The 20,225-nt window shown below is 35.0% G+C and overlaps 1 protein-coding gene across 1 annotated transcript in view; it reads right to left on the bottom strand.

Moving 5' to 3' along the window:
* Positions 1-19,148, bottom strand: part of qsox1 (quiescin Q6 sulfhydryl oxidase 1) — a 38,309-nt gene extending 19,161 nt beyond the window's left edge. The window contains exons 1-8 of the mRNA XM_051116731.1: positions 18,812-19,148; positions 17,509-17,609; positions 13,555-13,603; positions 12,265-12,367; positions 11,591-11,681; positions 11,136-11,281; positions 6,019-6,153; positions 5,408-5,537 (exon numbers count right to left, since the gene is read on the bottom strand). Of these exons, the coding sequence (XP_050972688.1) occupies positions 5,408-5,537; positions 6,019-6,153; positions 11,136-11,281; positions 11,591-11,681; positions 12,265-12,367; positions 13,555-13,603; positions 17,509-17,609; positions 18,812-19,100 (1,044 nt within the window). The 5' untranslated portion in view covers positions 19,101-19,148. The remainder of the gene's footprint in view (positions 1-5,407; positions 5,538-6,018; positions 6,154-11,135; positions 11,282-11,590; positions 11,682-12,264; positions 12,368-13,554; positions 13,604-17,508; positions 17,610-18,811) is intronic.
* Positions 19,149-20,225: the final 1,077 nt, after the last annotated feature.

Raw genomic sequence — 20,225 nt, 5'->3', positions numbered from 1 at the left:
TGCACCCGTGTTCATTCGTAACTTTATTAAGCTACGAGAATACATTTTGTGTGCAAAAATAAAAAATATATATATATAAATAAATAAATAAATAAATAAAAATCATAAAATTGCTGTCTATGCAGGGTCAGAAAGCTCTTGGATTTCATCAAATATATCTTAATTTGTGTTCTGAAGAAATGAGGGTGAGTAATTAATGACAGAATGTTCATTTTTGGGTGAAATATCCCTTTAAGGTTTTGGAATCAGTAAGGTTTTTTGTGTTTGTTTGTTTGTTTTTGAAAAAAGGTAATATTTCTGACAGTAAATATATTTATAATGTCAAAGTATCCAGAAAAAGGGTCACGGTTTCCACAAAAAATATGAAGTACCACAACTGTTTTCAACATGGATGATAAGAAATGTTTCTTGACCAAAACAGCATATTAGAGTGATTTCTGAAGAACCATGTGACAATAAAGGCTGGAGTAATGGCTGCTAAAAATATAGCTTTGCCATCACAGGAACAAATTAAATGTTAAAACATACTCAAATAAACAAGTTATTTTAGCTTGCAATATTTCACACTATTACAGTTTTTATTCGTTTTTTTGTTTCAAATAAATGCAGCTTTAGCATAAATAAATTAATTAATTAATTAAAATCTTTCCCACCCCAAATTTTCGAGGAACAGTGTAAAATGTATGCATGCTGTTGCATTATATTTTGATATATCAACCAAGTTTACTTCAGAGAAATATCACAAACACTATTTTATTTTTTAGCTAACATAGTTATCTTGAAATAACGAAGAACATACCAAAATACCCACATCATATTTATTCATTAGGTTAATGTTAAATTCCACATATATTAATACATAAAGCAAGGTGTATAAATTAAAATGTACGTATTATACTACTGAACATAAATTAACAATAGTGCATTTAAAAATTAATACTGACCTAGACTTATAAAGTCAATGAACTACACCTATGTGAACTGCCTTAACACATCTACTATAACTGGACCTTGTGCTAAATGATTAGTTCACCCAAAAATGAAAATTCCGTCATTAATTACTCCTCCTCATGTCGTTCCAAACCAGTAAGATGCTCGTTCCTCTTCAGAACACAAGTTAAGATATTTTTAATGAAATCATTAATTCAAGTCCCAGAAAAGTGGTAAGGACATTGTTGAAATAGTCCATGTGACATCAGTGCTTCAACCGTAATTTTATGAAGCGATGAGAAAACTTTATGCATGTCCATGGTACTCTCATGAATGGGCATCAAAGACCGACACGGAAGGGAAGAAATTATTAAATAAAGTTGTTATTTTGGTTTTCTTTGCACACCAAAAGAATTCTTGTAGCTTCATAAAATTAAGGTTGAACCATGGACTATTTTAACAATCTTTGCTAACTTTCTGGGCCTTGAACGTGGTAGTTGTTGCTATCTATGCAGGGTCAAAAAGCTCTTGGATTTCATCAAAAATATCTTAATTTGCATTCCGAAGATGAATGGCAGTTTGAAACGACATGAGGGTGAGTAAGTAATGACAGTTTTTTAATTTTTGGGTGAACGAACCCTTTAACGTTAATAGCAAAAATGGCTCTAAAGAGTCATTTGTTTGCAGATGCCAAGATACTTAGCTATCTAATGCAATGACATTCAGACATTTTAAGAGTGACTTCTTAATACTTTTAGTGACTCCTGTAGTGTTTATCTTTTCAGGAGAACGCAAAGACACTCTGTTATTCGGACAGTTTTTCCAACAGCACACTGTCAATCATCCTGTATAAGAGTATATATAGCCTCTGCATATTCCATCTACCAAAGCAAGGATATAGATCACTAACCACAAACAACCCTTTCCAATCACTGTCCTTACTGATTCAGCCCCCCCACCCCTCCCTTCTTCCTCCCCTTCGGACCATGACAATCCACTTCACCCTAGCAATATGTCATCTCCAATCCGATTAGTATCAGCATTCGAGAAAACCACAGTCTCTCTCTCTCTCTCTGCAGAGGTTCAAAAGAGAAGGCATCTGTCGGCCCAGCCCTGAAGAAGACCCCTGCTTAATCTCACCCTCTGGGACACATATACAAGTGGGCCATGTAAAAGCCATCTAAACTGTTTCCCTGTTATCACAGCACTTCCCAACAGCAGGTGCTAGCTGTTCACCAATATCGGCAACTCTGAAAGTTAGTATGAAAATCAGTCAGTTTTTAGGACACATAAAAGATGGAGTCAAGGCTGAATCTGGACCTCAAATTGCCCTCTAATTCCTTGTTTTATTCTCTCCCTCTTGCGTGGCGGGAAGCCTCTTTCAAGAAAGCAGGATAAAGATGGGTAATCCTAAAACCTCTTTGTAATGCTCTCATGTCTTCAAGATCCACTCTTTTAATCCTGAAATACATGTTCTGATTCATACAAATCCGGATTGTGCTGCAAAGATACGTTGAGCAACAGCATGACCGAGGAAAACACTTTGCATCAAACTCCACTAGTCTGGCAGTAAAAATGTACTATTTACTGGTTAACACACATATAAAAAATGTACTTCCATAAAATTAATTCATTTTTATCTAAACTCATAATCTGAGATTTTAGGTTAAAAAAAAAAAGTGTTTATGTATACAGTATATACACACTACCAGTCAAAAGTTTTTGAACAGTAAGACTTTTAATGTTTTTTATAAAATATTAGAATGATTTCTGAAGGATCATGCGACTGGAGTAATGATGCTGAAAATTTAGCTTTGATCACAGAAATAAATTACATTTTAAAATCTATTCAAATAGAAAACAGATATTTTAAATAGTAAAAATATTTCACGATATCACTGCTTTTGCTGTACTTTGGATCAAATAAATGCAGGCTTGGAGAGCAGAAGAGCCTTCTTTAAAAAAAAAGAAAAAAAAAAAAAATGTCAAAATGTAAATCTTACTGTTCAAAAACTTTTGACTGGTAGTGTATATGAAACAATTCGATAATTTAAGAATTTAGAATTTAAATTGTAATATTATACAATATTATTGTTTTTTTCTGTATTTTGTTTAATAAGTGCAGTCTTGGTGAGCATAATTATTATTTTTTGCTTTGTGGACACAGAAGACTTCTGGGTCACCTGGTGCACAAGAAAGTTCAGGATGAGAGGGCAGGCTGTGACATTCACAGGATTATCCCATTACATCAGTCTGCCTGCATTCTAAGCATCTTAATCTAAAGCATCAAACGTGTAAGCAAACTAACTGTGTTTAGCATGCAAGCCACTGTACAGATCTTCAGCTCAGAAAACTGAGAGGGTGTTTGTGTGTGTGTGTGAATGTGCTTGTTTCTCTGTGCCACCATTAATCTCTCCATGCTTTGCTTTAGTGGGGTTAAACACTTCCTCTTCACAGAGTGTCAATTAATGCAGCCGGCGTGTCTGTTTAACAAGGCAGCTCAAAAGAGCAAGCCAAAAACAGCAAGGACACTCTGAAGAGGCCCGGCTAAGGCTGGAATACCAGAGGGAGCCGGGAATATTGACAAAACTAACCACAGTTAATGGGAGGCCTGCCCAGGGCCCCTGCCACTCCTCCAGGCATCTGTGTAGACCTTCCCCAGAGAGCCCTAAATAATCAGTGAGATTGGCAGTGCTACGCTGGACGGACGCAAAGCCAGCGAAAGGTCATTGTCTCAGACCTCATCAAAGAGATCAGTGGCACGCGTCGGATCTAGTACAGAACGGATCAGTAAAGAACATAGAGAATAGAGAATCGAGTGAAACTCAAAAATAATAATAATAATAATAATAATAATAATAATAATAATTTAATTAGAAGAGTAAATATTGTAAATATTTTTTTTGCTATTTTATTACAAATTTTCAGTGGTGAATCAATAATTACATTTTTTACAATATTTCAAGAGGTTTTTTTATGAGATTTGTTGTTTTGAATACAATTTTTCTTTATAAAACGCAAAAAGTTGATCATACTGATTTCAAAGTTAAGGATTAATTAGTTTGAATATACAATAAACCAAAAAATATCATACCATCTTAGTTGATAATTCAGTATACTTTCTTTTTGACGAAACATCCAGTGTTTAGAAAGTGACAGCAATGCTTTGGTAGCGACCACATCACATAAAACACTACTAAAACATACTAAAATACAAAAAAAAATTCATAACTTATTGTTTATTTATAAAATTGTGTGTATTTTCCCTAAATATGAAGACCATGTGCTCCCTTTTGTCACCACCGAAACAATGATGACATGTTTTGGTCGGGACTGCTTCGGTAGTGACAACTTTATGGGATAACACCAAAGATGTCACAACGAAACTTCACCAAATGTTCCAATAGTGACAATAATTCTAGGTACTTTTGAACCTAGCTCAAAGATGCTAATTAGCACATGTTAGCTAGCACAGTTTTGAACAGTGGTACACATATAAAAACTAAATGATATGGAGTAACTCCCCAAAAAAAACGCTTAATTGCAGTAAAAAGGTGTTCGGTCGTGACATTCCTTAAAGTTACAGTACACGCCAATTTTTCAATTTTTCAACACAATTACCTCAAAATGATTGGACCCATCTACTCACACCTTGTGTCTATGAGAGAGGGACACAGGAATATTTCCTGATCATAAATATAGGGGTGAAGTAAAAATCAGTCTCAGCCAATAGACAAAAACATACACTATTTTCGTAGTGACAAAAATGCAGGACACATTTTTTTTTTTTTTTACATAAAGTTTCATAATTTACAAAGAAAATGTTAAAATTTTTTGAACTTTACTTTTTTTTAAAGAATCCAAAAGATACTTGGACAATGGAAAAAAGACCAAAATTATTTAAATATAATTAGTTCAAATTTAGGGGTTAGGATTCAGGACAGCCACCTTCCAGTACCCAATAAATGATGATTTTAAATATATTAAGCTTACTAATAATTTAAATATTATTGTGGGTTTTAAAAGATAATAGAAGGATTTTAGTAAACAATTTTAAATGCGTTTTTTGGTTGTGGGACAGCAGTTTACACCAATTCTGTAAAATGGCCCATATATACACACACATATACACATTCTGTGTAAATATTTCAGCTGTATTTTGTAACATGCTGCTGTGTAAATATTTTCAGCAATATTTCAACTGCTGTACCATGTCTGTCACAAGTCCCGATATATTTTCACCCTGAAACACCCATTTGTTGTACTTTCTAAAACCTGACTGATCTCTACAATCATTCAAGACCACAAACACTGAAAATCTCTTCATTAAGGTTTGACAAAAACACATCTTGGATTGAAATGTTCAGTGTATCTCCCTCTAGTGGTTTGTTCTGTGAACTAACTAGGCTGATACAGATGCTATGATATAAAAAAAATTAAAGTGGATATTTAATATGCGTGTATTGATGTGACTCACCTTAGCCAGTACATTTATGTACTTTTTGAGTGCAATCAGATCGTCTCCACTGATGCTGACGTGTCCAGACAGCTCTACACGCAGAGAGTAATGCAGCGCAGATTCCAAATCAGACATATACACACGCGTCCTATATGAACATGCACAAAAATATATGTAGTATTATAACAATGCACCACTGAAATCATGAGAGACAACTGAAGGTGTCCACATGTTTCAGTAAACAAGACAAGGCTATAATAGATAATTATTGTAAAAAACATTACATTTTATAGCACAAATTTGACAAACTTTGACTGATAAATGTTCAAGTATGGCCATATTTGAATATTCAATTTGTTAAATGTAATAAGACTTATTAAAGATAATAGCAAAATTGCATTTCAGTGCATTTATATTACGTAAATACTTGTTACATTACTTGCATTTACATCTATGCATTTGGTAGATGCTTATATCTTCTATGCATCTTATAATTTCTTGCATTTCCTTGAAATCGAACCCATGACCTTACTGTTTGAATTTAAATGATGCATTAATATGTAAAATATTTTTAAAAAAAAAAAAATCTAAATGTGAAAAGAAAATTATATCAGTTTGTGTTCACTAACTTGTTAAACGGCCTCCATTCCTGTAGAGTTGAGTTCTTGATAATCTCAGTGATGGGAATCTTGGGTTTGCCTGTCCGCACTACCCCTGGCAACCTCTGGAGGGCGTATGAGTAAAAGGTTCGAGCTTCACTGAGTCTAAGAGAGGAGGACAAAAAGGAGTGAGGGCCTCACAACCACTAAACATGATCTTAAATATGTATCAACATGTGACAAAAGAATGTGGAGTAGATGTCATGTATGCCAGACTCCAGAAGAGCTTAAAGTCCATGTTTATAGAGCTGCTGCTAGTTGAATCAGTTGAGTTAGTGTAGAGACAGTCACTCTACATGCAAATATACCTACCTCCCTACTATATATTATGCAAAAGCATTATGTCAGAATACACAGTAGTTATAAAAGGGTAGATGAAATATCAACTAGTGCATTCAACTTGGCAGACGTAACATGTCTGGATTGCATTTAAAGTACATGCATATTTACAGAACATAACGGGTCAAGAAATACATTCTTTATCAAATACTTTGATAGTATGTGAATTTGGACGCCGCTTTAGAGTTAGAGCTGGAAGAGTTATAGACAGGAACTGAGGGAAAACATCTAATTTGTCACTGGAGATATTAATATATATGCCAAGTTCTTACAGTTTAAGTCAAAAGTTTACATACACTTGCAGAATCTAAAATTTTTTAATTATTTTACCAAAATAAGAGGGATCATACAAAATGCATGTTATTTTTTATTTAGTACTGACCTGAGTAAGACATTTCACATAAAATACATTTACATATAGTCAACAAGAGAAAATAATAGTTGAATTTATAAAAATGACCCTGTTCAAAAGTATATATAAACTTGTTTCTTAATACCGTGTTGTTACCTGAATGACCCACAGCTGTTTTTTAATTTTATTTTATGTTTTTGGTTTAGTGATAGTTGTTCATGAGTCTCTTGTTTGCCTTGAACAGTTAAACTGCCTACTGTTCCTCAGAAAAGCCCTTAAGCTCCTACAGATACTTTAGATTTTTAGCATTTTTATGTATTTGAACCCTTTCCAACAATGACTGTATGATTTTGAGATCCATCTTTTCACACTGAGAACAGCTGAGGGACTCATATGCAACTATTACAGAAGGTTCAAACGCTCACTGATGCTCCAGAATGTAAAACGACGCATTAAGAGCCGGGGGTGAAAACTTTTGAACAGGATGAGGATGTGTACACTTTCTTATTTTGTTTAAATATCATTTTTTCCCCCCTATTTATTACTGCCCTTCAGAAGCTATTTACATGTTCCCCAGATGACAAAATAAGTTAAATTTACCCTGATCTTCAAATTCAAAAAGTTTTCACCCCCCGGCTCTTAATGCATCGTAAAAGAATTGCACAAAGCTTTGTGCTTATGGCTGCTAAAAAAGTGAGCTTCCTCCCATGTCTCTCTTCTCCCGTTTTCCACTACTAGCATCTATTTACCTTTCTTCCTCAGATGAACAGATGGTGGGTGTGGTGTGCTGATGAGATGTCATTACTGATCATTACCCTCTTCACTAACCCTGGCAATCAAACAATAAACACCACTGTGCATTCCTGTGTCTCCAGCACAGGAGGACACATACTCCCTCATCTACCCAGGCTTCAATCAACCCTCAGAGGAGAGGTGGGGCGAACCCTGAGGTCCCCAGGGTCTGACGGCACGCTTCTGAGACCACGAGGACCTGAGATGGTGGAGATAGCGCGTGTGTTTATGTTTTTGTGCATGCTACACGAGATCAATCACGCATTCAGACCTGACGGGACGCCATCTGTTGCTCTGCAGAGCAGGGACTGCTTGGCAGGTGAAATGCGGAAAAGGAGCACCATTGTTTCGGCGTAGAAGATTAAAACCCCCCTCAACACACACACGCACACCATCAAGGAGGACGGAAACAACATAAACCAACCATAAATCATTTCTCTTTTGCATTTGTCATCTAAAGGGCCCAACACCCATGCCAAGTTATTTTTCTCAAATAAGCATAACAAAGCGAGCAAACCTCTGATTTATGCTCCTGGTTAGAAATGATTATGAAAGCTCTGTGATCTTGAATAATTGCATGTATTAAAATTCTGTTGTCTCATTAACATGGCCAGATGTTGCAGGATTCTTCCTGCAATGGTTAATGATCATAAAACTGAGGAGATGGGATCAGGCAAATGCTAAATGCTTAATTATAAGAATCTAAGAGTAAAACGCCTCGGCTCTAGCTCAAGCTAATACACTATGAAAGAGAGATTATAGGTGAAGAATGCAATTTTGGTCCCCCCAATACAAGTCTATAAGATTTCATCAAACATCAGGTCAAAATCTTAAGCCTGGTCAAAAGTAATAGCTATATTCAATACTTTAGTATGATCATTTTAAGGCTGGAAGACCCTCAGACACTTTGATCTCCTGAGACACAGACAATACAAACACAGTGTATTAACACACAGGCATCGGTTTCCAAGTCTCACTGGAGAAGATACGGGAAAGCTTTTTTTCTCACCTATATATTTGTTCCTTTTCCCCCACTTCCTTCCCTTCACTCATCCTTCCTTTCACTCGGTTTACTCAGAAGGATCGATTGCAAAATATAATGTTTTGCATAAATGTTTGGTATCATTTGAAATGTCTCAATGCAGCTGGTACAGTACAATGGTCTGAACCTTACAAGAAGTAGACAAAAAGGTAATAAAGATCCCAAGAGTTTAGAGATATTTTGCTTGCTGTAGAGGGTGTGCCCTTTCCCATTGTCTTTCCACCTCTGAATACATAAAAAAAAGGTAACTACGACTCTTTATTTCACAACTCTGGCCTGTGTTCTTGCAATTGCAAGATTACATCTCGCAATTCTGACCTTTTTTTCAACTTGCAATTCTGACTTTTTATAAACTCACAATTCTGGCAAAAAAGGTCACACCTGCAAAATACAAACTTGCAATTATGAGAAAAAAGTCAGAATTGTGAGTTTATATCTCGCAATGACAAGTTTATATCACAATTCTGACTTTTTTCTCAGAATTGTGAGTTTGTAGTATTGACTATAACATGCAATTGTGAGTTATTAAGTCAGAATTAGGAGATATAAAAATAGCAATTCTGAGAAAATATCAGAATTGGACTTTTTAACTCTTTTAACAATAACTTAACGATTGCACGTTTGTATCTCACAATTATTAGAAAAAGACTTGTGAGTTTGCAAGTGATTTGTGAGTTTATATCCCTCAATTCTGACTTTATATCTCACAACTCTGACTTCAAATTTCAAGCAATTCTGAGAAAAAAGTCAGAATTGTGAGATAAAAAAAAAAAAAGATAGAACGGTAGAACCGGTATATTTGTAGTAATAGACAACAATACATTGTATGGGTCAAAATTATCTTTTATGCCAAAAATCATTACAATATTAAGCAAAGATCCATGAAGATCTCTTCCATGAAGAGATTTCGTAAATTTCCTACCGCAAATATATCAAAACTTATTTTTTGATTAGTAATGTGCACTGCTAAGGACTTCATTTGGACAACTTAAAAGGCGATTTTCTTAATATTTAGATTTTTCGTACCCTCATATTCCAGATTTTCAAAGAGTTGTATCTCGGCCAAATATTGCCCTATCCTAACAAATCACACATCAATGGAAAGCTTATTTATTCAATATACTCTTATGACTGATTTTGACTAGATTTCTGACTAACTGCTAGTTAAGCTGTATGCAGCTGCATTAAATTTTGTGGGCTAGTCATAGTACTAGTCATAAACGCTGGTTATTGTCTCAGCTTGAACATAATTATATTAACTATAGGGGGCTAGATAAACAGTACTAGCATAACTTTTGATTTTCAAGTTGTAAGTAGTTATATAACTATTGGGGGATAGACAAATAGTACTAGCATAACCTCTGATTATTGTTTGAGCTTTAAAGGCACAATACGCAAGTTTTCGCCACTAGAGGGCGCATATTCAAAACAAACAAGAAACAAAGGCATAGTTTTATGACACTGTGTTTGAGTGTGGAACCATGGGGGTTGAAGTCTTCATCCCCACAGCTGATGCAATTCATTGAAACTCGGACAGAAATCATGTCCATGGATGAGCTAATGTATTAAAAACTTAATTAAATGTCATTGTAGTATGAAGCAGAGTGGGGCTGAAAGTCGTAGAAGTAAAACGAGGATGCTGAAGCAATTGCTAATGAATTATGAGTGCAATACATGGCTCATAAGGAGCTTTTATTATGCCACAGTCATGCATATGTGAGGTAGCGCTGTTTTATCATACTAGATACATTTGAGTGTGTTAAAAGTTTTGTTATAATGCTACTCTGTGCGTTCGTCATCGGTCTAATAAAATGCATAACATATTAAAGTGTCTTTGGGGTTTCCATGCTTTCTACAAAATAAAACCAAAAAAAATCTAGGGTGTATGATGTCACTGGCAGCTGATGCAATGACACGGTCTGTTACAGTAGTTAAAATAGCTTATTTCTCTGGATTTAAACATTCTTGAAAACGTGGGATAATGTGAGTACACACGTCAGCAAAATATATAACACTGTTCTAGTAAGTTGTACATAGGTGACTGTAGGGGACTAAAGAGAACTACTATTTAAAGAATGGCAAGTATGGGTGGCCTATTCCAAAGAATTAGTTATAACCTCTGACTAATGATCAGATGTCATGGTCTGTGTAAAACGGCCTACGTGAGACATTTTGAGCGAACTAGAATAATCAAGGGTCAGAATAATTATAATCAGAAAGGGGCAAACCAATTTGCATTTCAACTTCAGTTCGAAGTCATGAATAAAATTGAGTCAGATTAGAATTTAATTGAAATTGAAATATTTTGCGGACAGAAAAGACAGAACATGTCTGAAATCTTCAGCCACCATTGGATACCTTCATTGGGCCAACTGGGTGGACCTTACAAAGTCTAAGCTTAAAAGTAATAAGCATGTTTTCAAGCATCCCAAATACTTCCCTTGTCTGTCACATTATCTACACATCGGGCTTAATTAATGATTTATTGTCTTGAATTGCCATGATATTAGTCTTAAGTTTTATATCTACTGTAGGGCTATATGAAAGAAATGGAGCACTTACACTTTCAATCTAGTGATACTTCCGGATGAGCTGTACAGGTAACAGGAAGGAAAATCAGTCACAGCAAACCTGGACACCAAACTCGTCTCTGTGTCCAAAACCCTGCGCACAGTTATGTTTTCATACTGCAACAAATCCAATGTCACCTAAATAAAATGGAAAAAAATATCAATGTCATGTAAAGAGAAAAAAATGATAGAATATACATCTAAAATGTACATTTCATACAGACAAATCCCAAAGGTATTGTGTATTTTTTTATGTCTTTGCTTAAAAAAGCATATCTTTGAAGCCTGAAAATGCATGGGAGGAGAAAAAGAGAATAAATTAATCTGAATCTTTTGTTTTGTCTTCCATGAGAAGAATTCGGGTTTGGAACAACACGTTGAATAAATTACATTTTCATTTTTGTCTGAAATATTCCTTTAAATCATCCTTGTGTGAACTGATCTCACCTCTCTCCCCACGTAGGAGTCTTTACGCTCAAACACAAGGGCGAGGTGCTTCACATTGTTGGTCTGAAAGAAACTGTCTATCTCTGCCTCACTGTGGAGAGAAAAAAAGATTAGATTCAAATAAGTAAAGATGATGAGTAGAGGCTCTGACTCTAGTTTACTCCTATCCTAGACAGATTAATAAAAGCAAGTCTTGAGCCTTGAACTAAAACATACTTTAACTATGATGTTAACTCTATGATTATTTTTATTTTTTTAAACAAAAAATAATAATTTTTTAAAATCTGAAATAAAAACAGTCCTGTGTAGTCTATTCCTGACATTTCTGTGCTTTTGTGGCTCTCAGCAGACAAAAAAAAGTTGTTGTTTTTTTTTCATTTCCTGCAACAATTTGACAGATGTCAACAAAATAGAGAAATAAGAAAGATACAAATCAGGTTTATGGTGTGTCCTTTTCCTTCCCTATTTGAGAGACCTTTTGCACAGCAGCTTTTACTAAAAGCAAACAAAACCAACATGCTCACTGACCGTTACAAGCAAGCATTATCTACGTTACAGAACTGCTAAATCAGCAAACAGACGATAAAAGATGACATCCAAACCTTTAAGATTTAAAATGCAAATTATAGTAAAGATTTGCTTTTAAATACAAGTTGAAAATTGAGTGCTCTAACCTAGTCGGTTCTAAAGGTGGGCAAGCAGGTGGCCAAGCCTCGCTGTGTGTCTCCAACTTATCAATAATGTAGTGTCGAATGCCTCTCACATCCCTTGGAAATCCTATATGAATATTTAAAAACATGCTCATACATAGACAAAGGTAAATTATGTCACAAATACACATCAAAGATTTTGATTAAGAGACTTTTTAAGAATTGGAAGAAATGGAATAGTTCACCCAAAAATGACAACTTACGGCAGAGAGGAAGTTTTTTGGTGTGAAAAAGACAACGTTTGCTGCAGTCTTGCAATCAGCCAATTAAATGAACAATAACCTGAGTTATTTGGCTTGACTGCATGTGGAATCACTCATTTCTCTCCCCCAAACATCTGTCTCCCGGTCTATTTTGGCTGGAAAGGTTTAAAACTTAATTTTCTCCCCTTTTCTTCACTTCTAATCCCCATTACCATCTTCAATTGTGGGAATGTTTCACAAGTCTCAAATGAAACGGAGCAGATGCAGATTCTTTAAAGGAGAAGTCCACTTCCAGAACAACAATTTACAGATAATGTACTCACTCCCTTGTCATCCAAGATGTTCATGTCTTTCTTTCTTCAGTCGTAAAGAAATTATGTTTTTTGAGGAAAACATTTCAGGTTTTTCTGCATATAATGGACTTCTATGGTGCCCCAAGTTTGAACTTCCAAAATACAGTTTAAATGCGGCTTCAAACGATCCCAGATGCGGTTGTAAACGATCCCAGCTGAGGAAGAAGGGTCTTATCTAGCGAAACGATCGGTTATTTTCATAAAAATAATACAATTTAGTAGAATGATTTTGAAATGATTTTCAAAGTTGAGGGAGAAAATTAAATTTTTTGACATACCCTAACTGTCTTGAGCCAGAATACACAGGGATCAGGGAGAGAAAGACAAGACGAGCGTTTGAGATTAAAAAGTATTTAAACTGTATTTTTTTATGAAAATAACCGATTGTTTCGCTAGATAAGACCCTTCTTCCTCGGCTGGGATCGTTTACAACCACATTTGGGATCGTTTGAAGCCACATTTAAACTGCATTTTGGAAGTTTTCCTCAAAAAAACACAATTTCTTTACAACATGAACATGAAAGAAAGACATGAACATCTTGGATGACAAGGGGGTGAGTACATTATCTGTAAAATGTTGTTCTGGAAGTGGACTTCTCCTAACAATCAAAATGTTATAGGGAAGAAAGAAATCTTTAAATTCTGGGGTGAACTATTCCTTTGAAAACACACTGGAAATAAAAAAGACACGTTTTTACCTCTGAGCTCCTGGCCCTTGGACTCATTGCTTGAATAAGCAGGGAAGAACTGAGAAAGACAGAGGGAGATCAGTAACTCTGCTACTTGAGCCCTTTACATCAGCTGCACACCTGCAGAGCTTCATTGACAGCTTTAGTCAACAGCTCTTCCTTTAACCCTCTTAAAAATTCATCAAAGCTGTGGAAGAATTTCACTCTGTCCCTTCATAAGAATGTCCGCTTTATTGTACAGCACAAGAAAACAAAACGGGAATAACAAAATCCAGATACAAATAGTAAAGGAACATCTGGTGATGAGTCTCAGATTATTTTCCTGAAGGAAATTGAAGACATAAAATGGCAACAGTTAAATGTTTAAATAGAGAATGGACAAAGAACTGACAGATTCAGTTACATCAGTTCGTCTCTCTGGCTTCAGCATAGCCCATAGCGCATGACTGAACAAAGAACAATTATTCATGAATAAAAAGGATTCATCTGTGTGGAAAAAACTCTGCAGAGGGCCTCATTCATGAAACATAAGCAAAATGAATTTCTGTGAAAATCGTTTGGTTTTATGAACAATGTACACAAAAGTAGTTCTTCTTCTTCTATTTCATGTACGAGGTGCGATAAATGCAGTCTACCATTTTTATGATTTCTCTTTATTTCAATTTATTGTCAGTTTGACTATATGCACACATGTACATAGATAACAGTGATATTATTGTATAATATGTGACCCTGGACCACAAAACCAGTCTTATGTTGCACAAGTATATTTGTAGCAATAGCCAACAATACATCAGATGGGTCAAATTTATCGATTTTTCTTTTATGCCAAACATCATTATAATATTAAGTAAAGATCATGTTCCATGAAGATATTTTGTAAATTTCCCACTGCAAATATATCAAAACTTAATTTTTGATTAGTAATATGCATTGCTGTTGACTTCATTTGGACAACTTTAAAGGCCATTTTCTCAATATTTTGACTTTTTTGCACCCTCAGATTCCAGATTTTTAAATAGTTGCATCTGGCCAAATATCGTCCTATCCTAATAAACCATACATCAATAGAAAGCTGATGATGTATAAATTTCATTTTCAAAAAACTGACCCTTATGGCTGGTTTTGTGGTCCAGGGTAACATATAATACTTCTTATCAAGAAAATTGTATTGCTCAGATTTTGCTTGCATTTTGTCTCAAATGTTTCAATTCCAACTTAATAAAATCAACATTTCATAAAACAGAAATATATATATATATATATAAATATATAAATATATATATATAAAATATAACTGGGTCATTCCAGCTGGAATCATCAAATGGTCCCCACCTGACCCCCTCAGATTTGTCTGAAAAAAATCTATGTGATGGGTAATATGCCCAATAGATCATATACAAAATTTCAGATCTCTACTGTGCATACTTTTTTTTTTTTTTCAAAAAATCTGTAAAAAAAAGTTTGTTTTTCACCCTGTTTTGGCATCACTGTCTGAGTGACCATGTTCAGACTAAAATATCTCCAGAACTATTTGTGCCAGGTCCATGAAATTTTCTGGGCTAAGAGTCCTAGTCCAGAACTGCATGAATTACAACTCACAGCATTGTTACTGAATTTACACCTGAATGCTGGCCCTCTACTTTTTTTGAAACTATTACTTTAAGGGTTTTCAGATGTCCATAGAAACCTCAATTTTCAATGTATAAGCATTAAACTTAATGTAAATGGTCTGATATGTACCATGTCTTTCACATCCCTTGACATCAGACAATAGAGTCTTATGGATGTTGAGATATTAAGGTCCAAAAATTTAAAAAAACTAATTTACACCAATGTTCAGAGCAATATTTCCCATGAATGACACCAGGTGTGAACATGAAACTTTTTTCATGCAAAATATAAAAAAATTGGGATGGGGTTTTGCCTCATTTTTCTGTAATAATTAAAAAAAAAAATCATTGTTGTGTGACATTCACAACTACTGTAGTACCAGCTATTTTGAACTCATATGCCTAAATTAATGCTATAATGCAGCATTCCATTGTGCTCGGGACTCTGGGAAATCCAACCTCCACCTCGGGAAGGTGCAATGGAACGGCCACTTAAGTTGGGGGTCCGAAACACACACTCGGGCCAGTTCAGTGCAGACCGAGTCGGTTGGAATTATCCATAGGCATCCATATTTTTGCCAACTGTTACAATGGAACGCATTTACGACGGACATCGGGAGAACTAACTCGGATTTACCGACTACCGACATTCAATGGAATGCAACATAAGTACCTAATCTTGATGTTCCACCCAGTCCAGTGAATAATACATCCATTTTCATTTGTATTTGTATTTTGTATTTTTTGTATAAGTGGAACATTAATAAATTCTGTTGAAATGCCCATACCAAGTTGAATAGCAAAAGTGAACAATAGGATCAGTGACGAAACTCTGAGTTTTAAAAAAATCATTACAGAAAAATTAGGCAAAACCCCATCCTAATTTTTTTATATTTTATCAATAACAATATGCTCTTTCAAAAAAACAAGTTTTATGTTCACACCTAGTGTCATTCATGGGAAATATTGCTCTGAACATTGGTGTAAATGAGTTTTTTCCCATTTTTGGACCTTAATATCTCAACATCCATCAGACTCTATTGTCTGATATCAAAGGATGTGAAAGACATGGTACATATCAGACCATTTACCAAGTTTGATGCTTATACATTGAAAATTGAGGTTTCTATGGACATCTGAAAACCCTTAAAGTAAAAAAAAAAGTAGAGGGCCAGCATTCAGGTGTAAACTCAGTAACAATGCTGTGAGTTGTAATTCATGCAGTTCTGGACTAGGACTCTTAGCCCAGAAAATTTCATGGACCTGGCACAACTAGTTCTGGAGATATTTCAGTCTGAACTAAGTTTTTGTTAAAATAGTACGCCTCTGAAATTTTGTATATGATCTATTGGGCATATTACCCATCACATGGATTTTTTTCAGACAAATCTGAGGAGGTCAGGTGGGGAACTTTTCCAAAATTTGATGATTCCAGCTGGAATGACCATTCAACTACCATTCAAACAACTGATTTTGGTAAGATATTTTAAGTTTTTGAAAGAAGATTCTCATGCTCACCAAGGCTGCATTTATTTGATTAAAAATATAGTACAAATATTTTAAAATAACATTTTTCTATCTAAATATATATTCTGAATAGAATTTATTCCACTAATGGCAAGACTGAATTTTTAGCAGCTATTATTATTTAAGATTTCAGCGTCACATTATCCTTCAGAAATCATTCTAATATGCTGATTTAGTGCTCAAAACACATTTCCGATTAACAGTTGTGCTGCTTTGATGTGACTCTTTGATGAATATAAAGTTCAGTAGAACAGCATTTATTTCAAATATAAATATTTTATATATATATATATATATATATATATATATATATATATATAAAAGAGTTCAGATGCAAAACCAGCTAAAAGCCATCTCGGTCAAAAATGAAAATGATACTGAGTGAATGCTCTCTAAACATTTTATACGTCGATCAAATACTTTTACTTCAAACTCGCTAAATTCCAGCCTAAGCCCAATCAAATACCAGTACTTACATAGAAACCTATACAAATTTGCCAGAAAGAAATGCTCATTTTAAAGAAATTCGTCAGATGGATTTAGAGGCTTTTGCTTTCGAACTCTTCATATATATATATATAAACACATTTTTAATCAATTTAATGCATCCTTAGTGAATAAAATTATTAATTTCCAAAAAATAGATCTGTGATTGCAAAATCTCATCACAGTTTGCTGAGATCTCTTCGAAGCTTTAAGCTAAAACAGCTTTAATTAAAAACATTTGTGTCGTTTCTTTCCTACAGGAAAACAAATGTTGAACTATTACTTTAAACAGCCACAACAGCAACAATAATTGCATGCTTTCTAAATTGCACACTACCTTCAGAGAGGGATATCCGGTGATGCCGAAATTGGTGCACACTTTTCTGTTGCTTTCATCGGCACAATCAATAGCAGCCAGATCAACAGCAGGCTTCCATTCTACAACAGAAACACAACACAGAATGCAGAGTTTACGAAACTGAATCAATGCACAGAATGAGATCAATAGTGTTTCTGCAAATGGATTTCAGTTGCACGTCGCAAAGTTTCAAAAAAAGGCTGCGTGGAGTCTGTGGTTTAAAACATCAAACATCTGTCTGTGCAGATACAAGGTCAACATCATGTCAAAGTGCGTCTGGCACAATATGACCAAGCAGACTTTCTGATCAACACCGAAGATACTCTGCTCTCATTCACAACTTATGCTCCATTAACCTTTCACAAAGGGGACTTCCAGGTGTCAAAGGCGTATGTTTTTCATGAACTACGCTACTGTCAACCTAAATTAGGCTGCTCAGAAACCTCAAACCTAGAGCAACAGATGAGGAAAAAAACTATGCACTTTAAAGTAGCTGTCTCAAAACTGAAATGAACTGCCTACGTTTTGCAAGGATCAAAAATTAACTCTAAATCAGGGGTGTCACCTAAACACACCTGATCCAGCCAACCACATCATTCAGGCTTATTTCAAAACTACATGGTTTGTGTGTTGGAGCAAGGTTGGAACGAAACTCTGCAGGGCTGAGTTTGACACGCCTGCTCTAAATGCACCAATAATACACAGTCCAGGTAGACTCACTATATCATTAGACATCCTCACTTGGTAGACATGTCACAAAATAAACTCACATGATATTTAGGTACACTATGCTGGAAGGTCACTTGGCAGGCTGCTCAACAGTTCATTTGATAGGCAGCTGTTTTGAGACTTTGTTTGTTTATGTATATGTCAATGTACAAAGTATTAGCTCACTCATTATGTAACCTTGTTAGCTGTCTACAAGCTTTCTCAATTGGTTCTGTATATATAACCATCAATTGCCCACAAATCTGTTGGTAAATTAGTCCTCATTAAGGTTACTTTAAGTTTGCAGCAACCAAAAAAAAAAACTTTAAACACTGTAGAAGCGTACTGCCATTGTGTTGATTTATTTTTGACAACAGTGGTGGTTAATACCAATTATAGCACCACAGTACTAGTGTAGTAGCCATAACAGTTTCTGTGTTCGGAGGAAACGTGTTACCATGGTAAATGATACCGTAACGGAACTCCAATTGTTTTGCATTGACGCTGCAGGTCACGAACAGCTGTTAACTGTGCGACCGTTTCTTCATGATATGGAAATATGAAGCATACTAACCTTTAATATCCCTGGCGAGGCTTTTCCAGATGGGTGAGAAAGCGACACAGTGTCCGCACCAGGTCGCGTAAAACTCCACGAGAAGAGCCGCGGCGGAGTTAAAAAGCACGGAGTCCACATTCTCCGGGGATAAAATAATAATCTGATCCGACGCTGTGTACAGCCCGGCTTCGGCGATTAAAGGGCTAAGAATTATAAAGAAAATAAAACCACATAGGAAAGAGTTAAATGGATTTAATGTGGCTTTTGTCGTTTGACAAGACGTGGCACAGCAGCTCCGCCGCGCCATCTTCCCTTATTTCAGCTCAAACTAAACTAACTCTATTAGAAAGTGATAGAAAGTTTACTGCGACTGGTCACACGTTCAACTCCCTCCCACTTAACTCTATTCAACTCCCTCTCTCCTTTGAACTCTAAATAGCTCACAGCACTGTTTGTTTTTTATTAAAACTGATAGTTTATATATGTACTTTTTCGTTTTGTTATATGAAGGTCACATTAAAACTGTCTTGGAAGCTTTTGCCATGCCGTGATGTTTAATTGGTTTTAACGGTCATTTGTCCCAGGCCCAATTGTTCAAGCTTAACTTGATTTTAAATATATAGGTTACTTGTTTAAAACTATAATAGTCTCAGCAAAGAGTAAGTGAAATACAAACCGTTTTCATTTAATTATTCAAAAATGAGTTCTATTTATTTGTACATTTTTTTTTTTTTTTATTGCAGAACTTGTAAAGAAATGTACAAGAACAGGGAAATTAGACATTGATAATTCCTACAAGGAATAATCATAGAGAAAAAGACAGAGAAGTTATATTCTGGATTTGCGTACATTAAATTATGGTACTAAGAGATGTAATGAGAGAATCAAGTTCAGCACGAAAAGGGGAAAAGACAGAGGACATTTAAGGCATTTTTGCTTATGAATGAAGAATTTTGCATTCAATATAAAAAAATTACCCAGGTATTCAACAGATAATAGCTTTGGATTTTCATAATAAAAAATAACATCTTTGAGGACGAAGGTATGGGTCATATTTGTAAGGCTAAAAACATAGGTGCTTAAATCAACCCATAATTTGTTGGTTACACCACAATCAAAAAATAAATGTGCAGCTGTTTCCTCAACAAAACCACAAAATTTATTTGTACATATAATTAAAAGCGTCCCTCAGGTCACTTCCATCGCGACCAAAATTTCCCGACGTTTTTAAAAAGTTAAATTATAAAACGTGGAAAAATAAAAATAAACAGAAGTCAAGTGTTGGAAGTCTATAGGTGTAATGTCATATAGAATTTTTGCTGAATTAATCACAATTTGTTTAAAGTCCCTTTTCATTCCATTTATCAAATAAATAAAAATAACACAACAAACCATTTTAGGACATACACTACCAGTCAAAAGTTTTTAAACT

Source organism: Labeo rohita, chromosome 8 (genome assembly GCF_022985175.1).
Source record: "Labeo rohita strain BAU-BD-2019 chromosome 8, IGBB_LRoh.1.0, whole genome shotgun sequence".
Classification (NCBI taxonomy): domain Eukaryota; kingdom Metazoa; phylum Chordata; class Actinopteri; order Cypriniformes; family Cyprinidae; genus Labeo; species Labeo rohita.
The sequence above is the reverse complement of the archived record's forward strand: the minus strand, read 5'-3'. Positions and strand labels throughout refer to the sequence as shown.